The following is an 11,162-nucleotide window of genomic DNA, read 5'->3' on the forward strand; positions in this document are numbered from 1 at the left end:
TGGAAACTCTCTGACGCCATTTCACACGAGTCTCCGATGTGGACTGAATAAAGAATGAAGGGTGTCCGGCGTGATGGTCAGTCCTTAGTGATTTCCTGAGTGTTTGTCGGTCAGTTTCACACAAAATGTAGACGGACACACGAATCCAGCAGCTCCACACGGGGAGAGGCAGATGACGTGTATCTCAGCCCCTCTTCATAGGCTCATAACTCCGGATGTGAGTGTCTTATGATCTCGTGATGAGATGGAATGGAAAGGGCGGCTCTACAGATTCAGGGTTTGAACTGGATTTCCGTGCTGGATTTCTGAGCTGGATTTCCAAGCTGGGTTTCTGAGCTGGGTTTCTGAGCTGAATTTCTGAGCTGGATTTCAAGATTTTTTAAAACTTTCGGTATTCAGAATTTCAGAATAGAATAGAATAATAGGAAAAAATAGTGAAATGCTGGTGCTGGAGTTCACAGCTCACTAATGCTGTTTTCAGGTGGTCTTGATTTAGTTAAATATGCGGTTTCCCACCAGGAGGCGCCACATAAACGTCCTTAACAGCTGAATGATGAAATCAGATACATTGAAATTTTCGGTGCAGCAGAAATTTGGCATGTTGGGGTTGAGGTGACCCAGAGCCAGGCTTGAACCGCCAATATGAATCAGCAATCCGTGGAGTTCCCACTGTGCCACCGGGAAGCACAGGTAACAATGGGGGAAAACACCTCAAGGAACAGGAAATAAAAAGGTGGGAAAAGGGCAAACAAAGGGAGTGCTGAAAGCAGCTCAAACTAAGGCTGAATTAGAAAAATGAAATAAAAGATAATCAGAAAACTTCCTCTCTAATTATGAGAAAAGGGCAGAGTTTTTGTTTCACTTGTTTGTACTCAAGCCTTCTTGTGGATTTTAAGTAGTTTTGGGGCAATTTCTCTCTTTTCTTTATGTTTAAATACCCACCTGGGCTGCGTACACCCCTCCGGACACCCCTCTTCAAAAGTGTGAAGTGTGCAAAAGGGCTGCTGTTTGCCACAGCCTTAAGTAGAGAAGTCCACAGCGGTGCCAGGTTGGGCCTGATCAGTCCGAGGGCTTCTGGGAATTGGAGTTCCCTGAAGTTCCCTCTGCTGGCGGCTGGCGGCAGAGCCTTGGCCTTTACATACATAGATCAGGATCGGAATGCTGCTGGCAGAAATGAGATGATATTCTTACAAAGCAGAAAAGAATGGCGCAAGGAAATTACACAGCTCTGGGCTAGAAAACGATAAACCTTAGAGAGAATGAAGGTGTACGCCTGATATATATCTATATCTATGAATTCATAGGAATGTGTGTAGAAACTTAGAAATGTGCTGAGTGTGTTTGTGTGTGTGCAGTGGTTTTAGACAGAATCCCCTGGGTGGCCCCTGAGGTGCTGGACATGCTGGAGTTGGGTCAGCAGAGCGATAAGTGGAGTTTTGGGACGACGTTGTGGGAGCTCTTCAATGGAGGAGAAGTTCCACTGCAGCGCCTTGACCCCAAACAGGTGACACAACACTTCTTCTTCTTCTTTCGGCTGCTCCCTTTAGGGGTCGCCACAGCGATCTTAATCTTTGACGATCTTAACTTGGCACTTGAGGGTCTAGACTTGAGACTGTTACTTGCAACAGTGATTTGTTCCCACCTCTGCAATACAGTGAGATCATTTGACTCACTAATATCACTTAAAATGAGTAAATATTACATATATCGTCCAGATTTCAGATCGTTTTACTTGACAAGATACCATTTTTGCAGTGTATACAGAACTGTGCAAAAAGCCATCTAAGACCATGACCTGTAAAGTTGTTTATCTGGACAGTAAATATTTATTTGTTTAAAAAAAAAAGGCTAACATTAAAATAAATTCAAATAAACAATCACTTCTTAAGGGCAGCGAGAGGTCAGGAACAAGATCTGTGTTCTTCTAACCTACATATTCATAACTTTACTGAAAACAACACTACTTCAGTCTGCTGATGACTGTGTAAGGGTTTGTTTGTCGTATTTGTATTTATTCTATTTATTTTTTCTATTTTATCCTCATGTTTTTATTGCTACCAGTGACATATGCAGGAATATTTTTTTGGGTAGGCCTGTAAAAAAAAGTGAGTAGGCCAGTTTAGTAGAGACAATTTCCAAATACCTCCTTTGACCCCAACTGGAGCTACAAATTCAAATGCTGGCACACTGATAAGAAACCGAAGGCTTGAGGCAATGGTGGACAGCAGTGGTTACCATGTAGTGATTGGAGGGCTAAGAAAAGAAGGTGGAGCTCGGCGAAGACCATAATGATTTGATTGGCCATAATACAGAAACACCACATGCAAAAAAACATCGAATTTCATTTAGATTTCCGACTTTAATTGGGTACCCATGGCTACACCCCTGCATTATTATTCCCTTCTGGATGGCCGAATACACTCTCAGAAATAAAGGTGCCAGACTGTCTCTGGGTCAGTTCCCCTCTTGTCACTGGGGTGGTTCCCTTAAGGCTCCATCTGAGTACCTGTAGTCAGGGAACATAACGGAACCATAATCCACTGAAATGATCTGTTGAAGTACATGAAGCTGGACTGACTCCACACACCCCGACTTGCCTCGCCTCCAGGCTTTTATTCTACTGCTCTGTTTTAAATCATTCGGTTATGAAAAGGTACAAATACCAACTTTTCACCTGGAGAAACTGATTTAAGCCTCACAATCAGACCTTAGAACCACTGTAGAACCTTTGAGGGAACATTTACACTGTTTGTACCTTGATAAATGTAAAATGTACCTGAAGAGAACCTTCATTTCTGACAGTGTAAAAGGGACGAAGTCTCCAGCTGTCCGGTCTGATGAATATAGAGGCAAAAATTCAGACATAATGCATAAAGATTTACATGCTATCAGTCTGTGTGCAGTCTGGTCTGTTCAGTTTGTTCCCTCACACACGTGCGACTCACCAAGACTGATTCGTCATATGTGTAACACACTTGCTGTAATGAAGGGATTCTGTCTGAGTCCCCATGAATGTGTCTTTAAACCGCCGACGCTCCTCTGTGCTTTGTTGCGTTTGAGCAGAAGCAGCAGTTTTACGAGCGACGCTCTCAGCTGCCCTGTCTGGACTGGACCGAGTTAGCTGACCTCATATCACAGTGTATGGAGTACCAGCCTGAACTCAGACCGTCATCCAGGAGCATCATCCGCCACCTCAACAGCCTCATCACTTCAGGTAGTGCACACTTAACACTCTCTGTATACAATTACATGGCACATAGTCATAAAGAACACATTTATGGTTTATTTCTGCTAATACACATGATGCAGCTTCATTTTCAACAATTACTATTTAATTACCACCATGCATTTGTGGAATCATGTACGTATTTATTTCTGTGTATTGCTGTTGTAGAAAAAAAAGAAATATCTCTATTTTTGTCATTTTTCAATTTGGGACACAATTCGAAAATGTAATTTGCCTGTTGCCTTTTAGACTGTGTGTAAATTTCATGATGAATGGGCCAAAATAAGTGGGCCAAAATGACTGTCACATTGACTTACGTTAATATTATAATCACATTTAATAACATTAATCACTATATATGGTCATATATATTATATAATATAAATGTATTATATGGTTAATACTAATTCTATGTTATTGGGCCCCTGTCACCTCTGCCTATTTTTAGCTTTATTATTAAGCCCACTTGCCAGTTTAATATTGAACACAATTAACCTTTTATTTAGAATTTTCTTTGTTACCTTAATATAGACATATACAGTATTAGTTTTACTGGATGTGGTGTGTTCAATTAAAGCTGGGCAAACATTACATCAAGAATTGGGCTTGGCACATCTTATTTTATTAATAATAATAAAAAAACCTTTATTTGTAGGACAACCTTCCATACAACTAGTTGTTCAAAGTGCTCTAATAAATTAAGACAGTCCTTTCCCTGTGTAGTAGTAGTAGTATTTAATTTAAAAGCCTAAATTAGGAGAAACTTTTTCAGTTTGTTTTTTAACAAGAACAGCATCACTGAAGCATCAAAGCTATTTGATTGCTAATGGTGCCCCCTTGTGGCGATATTAGTCTGCTTAATGTGAGTGAGTGAGTTACACGCCAGTTCAATGAGGTGCTTCACATCTAAAAAGAACACAGTGAGCTCGACTGCCTAATAATAAGTTGTTTCAAATTTCCACACCAATGACTAAAAGTTATAAACTCCACAGATTACGAGATTCTGCATGCGGCCGGCACTCTGCCGGAGAGAGACGGCTTCTGGAGAGCGCTGAGCATGCCCAGACAGCAGGAGCAGGAGGTGTTTGAGGAGAGACATCTACGCTTCATTTCTCACTTGGGGAAGGTGGGCATGCATGCACTTGCTGGCATTAACCACTAGAGGACGGCACTGTATTGAAATACACACATACTGTACTTACATTCTGTGACCACTAGAGGGAATTACCTCCAAAACATCTTCAAAAGCAATCTTAGCCAAACTGCTCTGGCTTTTAGCAGCAAGGCTGAAATAGATGTTTTTGTCTGCACTTCTACAGTCAGTAATAATTATAGTTAACTATTACATGTGATGATGCTGTACGTTCAATTTTTACCTAGTTCAGTTAATGAAGTGGTGAAAATGTTAAGCATTAATCAGGATGTTTTTGGAAACAGCAATAACCTGTGCAGAGGCTGAGAAACCTACCTTGTACTTGTTCTAACTGGCCGCTTTAATAGAAACACCCATATTATGCTTCCACTCACTGGCCACTTTATTAGAAACACACACCTTGTGCTTCCACTAAAAGGCCACTTTATTATTATTAACATATTATTGGTGATCGGTACTGCCTGCTGGCGTCTGTGTTCAGGGTAATTTCGGCAGTGTGGACCTGTGTCGTTATGACCCGTTGGGTGACAATACAGGAGAGTTAGTGGCTGTGAAGCAGCTGCAGCCCAACAAGCAGGCCAACATGGCCGACTTCCAGAAAGAGATCCAGACCATCAGCTCCCTGCACTGTGATTACATCGTCAAATACAGAGGAATCTGCTACAGCGCAGGTAGGAGAGTCCACACGCATAACAAAACAAAAGAAACTATTAAAAAAGTAGAAAGGAAATGCAGAAAAAGTAGAAAGAGAAAATGTTTTGAAAATGAAATGAAATGAAAATCATATTAAGCAAAAAAATCTTCCAGTGGGGTCAACAAAAATTAGAACATCTGATTGACCCCTGTGGCATATTGTTTTGCTTAATATAAGTTTTTATGTAAATTTTCCAACATATTTTTCTAGTTTTTCTGAACGGCTTTTCAGCAGAGTATCTTAAAAAGTAATCTGTGAATGTGTGTATCACTGTATCCCTGTGCTGAATTGTGGATTGAATTGAATTAAGTTAAATTGACTGAAATAGAGTTGAAATCATTACAATTAATTAAAATTGAGTTGACTTGAGTGAAATTGAGTGAATTTGAGTTGAATTAAGCTGAGGAAAACATGTCAGTTGAATAGATCTGAAATGATTTAAATTGATTTGAACTCATTTGAATTGAGTGAATCTGAGTTGCTCTGAGTTAATTGAGTTGAATTGAGTGAAGCTGAGTTGCTCTGAGTTAACTGAGTTGAATTGAGTGAAACTGAGTTGCTCTGAGTTAATTGAGTTGAATGGAGTGAAGCGGAGTTGCTCTGAGTTAACTGAGTTGAATTGAGTGAAACTGAGTTGCTCTGAGTTAATTGAGTTGAAATGAGTGAAGCGGAGTTGCTCTGAGTTAACTGAGTTGAATGGAGTGAAGCTGAGTTGCTCTGAGTTAACTGAGTTGAATTGAGTGAAGCTGAGTTGCTCTGAGTTAACTGAGTTGCTCTGAGTTAACTGAGTTGAATTGAGTGAAGCTGAGTTGCTCTGAGTTAATTGAGTTGAATGGAGTGAAGCGGAGTTGCTCTGAGTTAACTGAGTTGAATTGAGTGAAGCGGAGTTGCTCTGAGTTAACTGAGTTGAATTGAGTGAAGCGGAGTTGCTCTGAGTTAACTGAGTTGAATTGAGTGAAGCGGAGTTGCTCTGAGTTAACTGAGTTGAATGGAGTGAAGCTGAGTTGCTCTGAGTTAACTGAGTTGAATTGAGTGAAGCTGAGTTGCTCTGAGTTAACTGAGTTGAATTGAGTGAAGCTGAGTTGCTCTGAGTTAACTGAGTTGCTCTGAGTTAACTGAGTTGAATGGAGTGAAGCGGAGTTGCTCTGAGTTAACTGAGTTGAATGGAGTGAAGCGGAGTTGCTCTGAGTTAACTGAGTTGAATTGAGTGAAGCGGAGTTGCTCTGAGTTAATTGAGTTGAATGGAGTGAAGCGGAGTTGCTCTGAGTTAACTGAGTTGAATTGAGTGAAGCGGAGTTGCTCTGAGTTAACTGAGTTGAATTGAGTGAAGCGGAGTTGCTCTGAGTTAACTGAGTTGAATTGAGTGAAGCGGAGTTGTTCTGAGTTAATTGAGTTGAATGGAGTGAAGCGGAGTTGCTCTGAGTTAACTGAGTTGAATTGAGTGAAGCGGAGTTGTTCTGAGTTAATTGAGTTGAATGGAGTGAAGCGGAGTTGCTCTGAGTTAACTCAGTTGAATTGAGTGAAGCGGAGTTGCTCTGAGTTAACTGAGTTGAATTGAGTGAAGCGGAGTTGTTCTGAGTTAATTGAGTTGAATGGAGTGAAGCGGAGTTGCTCTGAGTTAACTGAGTTGAATTGAGTGAAGCGGAGTTGCTCTGAGTTAATTGAGTTGAATGGAGTGAAGCGGAGTTGCTCTGAGTTAACTGAGTTGAATTGAGTGAAGCGGAGTTGCTCTGAGTTAACTGAGTTGAATTGAGTGAAGCGGAGTTGCTCTGAGTTAACTGAGTTGAATTGAGTGAAGCGGAGTTGTTCTGAGTTAATTGAGTTGAATGGAGTGAAGCGGAGTTGCTCTGAGTTAACTGAGTTGAATTGAGTGAAGCGGAGTTGTTCTGAGTTAATTGAGTTGAATGGAGTGAAGCGGAGTTGCTCTGAGTTAACTGAGTTGAATTGAGTGAAGCGGAGTTGCTCTGAGTTAACTGAGTTGAATTGAGTGAAGCGGAGTTGTTCTGAGTTAATTGAGTTGAATGGAGTGAAGCGGAGTTGCTCTGAGTTAACTGAGTTGAATTGAGTGAAGCGGAGTTGCTCTGAGTTAACTGAGTTGAATTGAGTGAAGCGGAGTTGCTCTGAGTTAATTGAGTTGAAAGGAGTGAAGCGGAGTTGTTCTGAGTTAATTGAGTTGAATGGAGTGAAGCGGAGTTGCTCTGAGTTAACTGAGTTGAATTGAGTGAAGCTGAGTTGCTCTGAGTTAATTGAGTTGAATGGAGTGAAGCGGAGTTGCTCTGAGTTAACTGAGTTGAATTGAGTGAAGCTGAGTTGCTCTGAGTTAACTGAGTCGAATTGAGTGAAGCGGAGTTGCTCTGAGTTAACTGAGTTGAATTGAGAGAAGCGGAGTTGCTCTGAGTTAACTGAGTTGAATTGAGTGAAGCTGAGTTGCTCTGAGTTAATTGAGTTGAATGGAGTGAAGCGGAGTTGCTCTGAGTTAACTGAGTTGAATTGAGTGAAGCGGAGTTGCTCTGAGTTAACTGAGTTGAATTGAGTGAAGCGGAGTTGCTCTGATTTAACTGAGTTGAATGGAGTGAAGCTGAGTTGCTCTGAGTTAACTGAGTTGAATGGAGTGAAGCTGAGTTGCTCTGAGTTAACTGAGTTGAATGGAGTGAAGCTGAGTTGTTCTGAGTTAACTGAGTTGAATGGAGTGAAGCGGAGTTGCTCTGAGTTAACTGAGTTGAATGTAGTGAAGCTGAGTTGCTCTGAGTTAACTGAGTTGAATTGAGTGAAGCTGAGTTGCTCCGAGCTGATTACGATTAGGGTTAGTTGAACTGAGTGGAGATGACTCGACTCTCTGACTGCAGGCCGTCTGAGTATGAGGCTGGTGATGGAGTATCTCCCGTACGGCAGTCTGATCGGATACATGGAGAAATGCAAACACACCCTCAACACCAGGAGGCTGCTGCTATTCGCCTCACAGATCTGTAAGGTACAAAAACATATGATGTATTTGTTTAACCCAATATTTTAAGACCAGTATTCACATTCATCATCCAGTACCTACTTTACCTCATCAATACTTCACTGAATTAAATTACAAAGGCGGAGCAAAACAACCAAAACAAAAACATAAGCACATGGCTACAACACAGGTGAAGAACCAGATGAAGACAGGGACAGAGGAACCGTGAGAGTATGTCTGTTTATTCTAATGATGTGAGGCGATTTTACAGGCAGAAACAGTTGCTGTGAAGATCAATTTGAACATTTTGCTCAGTATATATACACTATACAGTATATATGCTCACACATTAATAGTGCAAATGAAATGATTGTAAATCTCATTAATGGATCTAATATTTCTCCTGTTGAGATTGTAAGCTTATTATGATATTTTACGTGTTTCTGGACATAACGTATTACCTGTTTTAAGTGATTTTCTCAAATGATCTCCCTATAATCGCAGATAATATTTCTTCTTACAACAAGCAAAATGATCAGGATATTGAGATAAATTTTTCATACAGTCTCAGAAGTTTATAACAATCTGGAAACAGGAAATATTAGATATGTATTAGAAATTTCTTGAAGTGCATAAACGTTGTTGTTGTTTTACAGGGCATGGAGTACCTGCAGAGTCTGCGCTACGTCCATCGTGACCTGGCTGCCCGGAACATTCTGGTAGCGGGTGACACACTGGTGAAGATCGCCGATTTCGGCCTAACGAAGATCGTTCCCTTTGATAAGGAATATTACCGTGTCACGCAGTTCGGAGAAAGCCCCATATTCTGGTGATGATCACACAAACATCCTAACTAAAATATATTGTTGTGAAAGTTAGCAGCTGTAGCCAGTCAGCAGCCTGTCCATGTTGTCCACCCTCTCACACACACACACACACACACACACACACACACACACACACACACAGCCACGTAGGAGGAGAACAGAATGAAGGAAAGAGCACCTCCACACTTTTACTCCCCACGGGTTCAGCTGGGACCAGCCATGTTCACATTATAAGCCTTGTGGTTCAAATAGGATTTTGAGTCCGATCTCTCTGACTCGACGGTTCACACTCGTTTAGGTAAGAGACTCAAATCTGTCATTAATGTGACGAACCGGCCTGAAATGACCCTCATGAGCTCCTCCTACTCAGCAACGTCACGTGACTGAATCACTGCATCATCAGCACAAACTAATGAGCAGAACGAGCTTCGCTGAGAAGATCATTAACTCTGATCAGCTCTCAGCTTCATTAAAAAAAAAGCACATGAATTCCAATCTGAGCGTCACATTAAGGTCACACGGCCACGACTCGGATACGTATCCGATCTAGGACTGCATATAAAAGTGGCTCTGGTTGGATTTGAAAAGATCAGATTTGTGTTCACACAGCCCTGAAAACACCAGATCTGAGTCACATCAGGGCAGAAAATCAGATTTCAGCCACTTCAGCCTGGTAACGTGAACGGAACCTCAGTGTGCAGCTTATTATCCATTCAAGTTGTCCATGCTGTCTAGTGGAGCTGTGTCACATCTAAATAGGAGGGAGACCCTCAAGAACCATGTTTTTTAGTGCGTACCTCACCTGTCCTGCAGTGACCACACCCTCCTTAAGCAGGACTTTCTGTCTCTTTACTGTGAGTCGTCTGATGTGGTTTTGCGGTGGACTTTCTCAGTATTTCAACAGAGACTGTGAGCTGCTGTTCTGTTTTCTCCGAAAATCCTTCCGATCCCGAGCCGGCCTGCTCATGCTTCTGTTTGTTGTTGTTTTAATAATCATAACACAGGTACGCACCAGAATCCATCTCTGAGTACAAATTTTCCCACAAGTCAGACGTGTGGAGTTTCGGAGTCGTCCTGCATGAGCTGTTTTCCTTCTGCGAGCTGAGCCGGAACCCCAAACGAGTACGTACAGAACACAAACGGCAATAATGCATTCGGCAGTGTCTTTAGATGAAGGTACTAAATGAATGTAACTGTGCGTGTGGTTGTATAGCTGACCCTCCAGCGGATAGGCAGCGACATCCAAGGCCCCATGATGGGCGCCCATCTGCACAACGTCCTGAAGGACAACTGGAGGCTTCCAGTGCCGGCAATGTGTCCACCGAAGGTAACATCAAGACACTTGCTCAGCAGAGACCACGTAAAAAACTGTCTGTAGGCAAGAGACAGTCTCCTACATATAACCTTCATATATGCAGCTGCTTTATAATGAAATGATAACTCCATAATAAAAGCAAAACCAGCAAAAAGGAATAAAATTAAATTAAATTAAAAGCCAGTTATGCAGCTTTAGTAGCGTTACTTAAAAGAGGGACATGACAAAGATGCTGAAAGTGCTCTACACTTTAATAAACTATATGTATATATATATATATATATATATATATATATGACAGCCCATAGATGAGGATTTTGGTTGTATCTGTATCATTTTAAAGACGGATGGTGCTTTCTTGCCTGTTGTCCAGGTGTACAGCATGATGATGCAATGCTGGGCCTACACCAGTGAAGACAGGCCTACCTTCTTCCACCTACAGGACCTGATTGAGAGCAGCCTCCAAGATGAACGAGAAGGAACAAAAGGATGAACGGGTTTTATAAAAGTACACAAATATGTGTGTATGTGTGGTCTGGGTGGTGTTGTGGGTGATTCGCTACAGCTTTTCTTCAGCTTATGACTGTTATCGTTATTTTGTAGGAATCATTGTTGTTTTATTGTGTGGGAAATATAATATAATTAAACCTGGTGAGATCAAACAGCAGCGTTCTGAGTCGCTGGGCATGGAAATTAGGATTATGTATTGTTTTATCAACGCAGTCTACAAAGTATCAGCGTTTCTTCAGAATCTCTGCACAGTTAAGTGGTGAAGCTGTAACCAGAGTCTTTCAGAGTGGTTTGATGTGAAATGCTCCCTTTTTGAGGCTACACACTTAAAAATGATGGTTTTCCATGGGTTCTTAAGTAAAGACAGCTTCTATGTAGAACCAGGACCACTCAAAGAATCCTTTGCATGATTAAATGCTTCTGTAGCTTGATGGAGAGTGTGCTGTATATATTTCTACACTGTAAAACCTTTTTGAACCATTCTGGTTCTATA

The 11,162-nt window shown here is 41.4% G+C and overlaps 1 protein-coding gene across 2 annotated transcripts in view; it reads left to right on the plus strand.

Annotated features, from left to right (window-relative positions):
- The window catches only part of jak3 (Janus kinase 3 (a protein tyrosine kinase, leukocyte)), a 43,899-nt gene extending 33,227 nt beyond the window's left edge, over positions 1-10,672 (plus strand). For both annotated transcript variants that reach the window (XM_017682293.2, XM_017682292.2), the window contains 9 exons: positions 1,356-1,504; positions 3,064-3,214; positions 4,219-4,352; positions 4,861-5,050; positions 7,920-8,044; positions 8,674-8,846; positions 9,849-9,966; positions 10,058-10,171; positions 10,533-10,672. In XM_017682293.2, the coding sequence (XP_017537782.1) occupies positions 1,356-1,504; positions 3,064-3,214; positions 4,219-4,352; positions 4,861-5,050; positions 7,920-8,044; positions 8,674-8,846; positions 9,849-9,966; positions 10,058-10,171; positions 10,533-10,652 (1,274 nt within the window). In that variant the 3' untranslated portion in view covers positions 10,653-10,672. The remainder of the gene's footprint in view (positions 1-1,355; positions 1,505-3,063; positions 3,215-4,218; positions 4,353-4,860; positions 5,051-7,919; positions 8,045-8,673; positions 8,847-9,848; positions 9,967-10,057; positions 10,172-10,532) is intronic.
- The last annotated feature ends 490 nt before the right edge of the window (positions 10,673-11,162 follow it).

Source organism: Pygocentrus nattereri, chromosome 28 (assembly GCF_015220715.1).
Source record: "Pygocentrus nattereri isolate fPygNat1 chromosome 28, fPygNat1.pri, whole genome shotgun sequence".
Taxonomy (NCBI): Eukaryota; Metazoa; Chordata; class Actinopteri; order Characiformes; family Serrasalmidae; genus Pygocentrus; species Pygocentrus nattereri.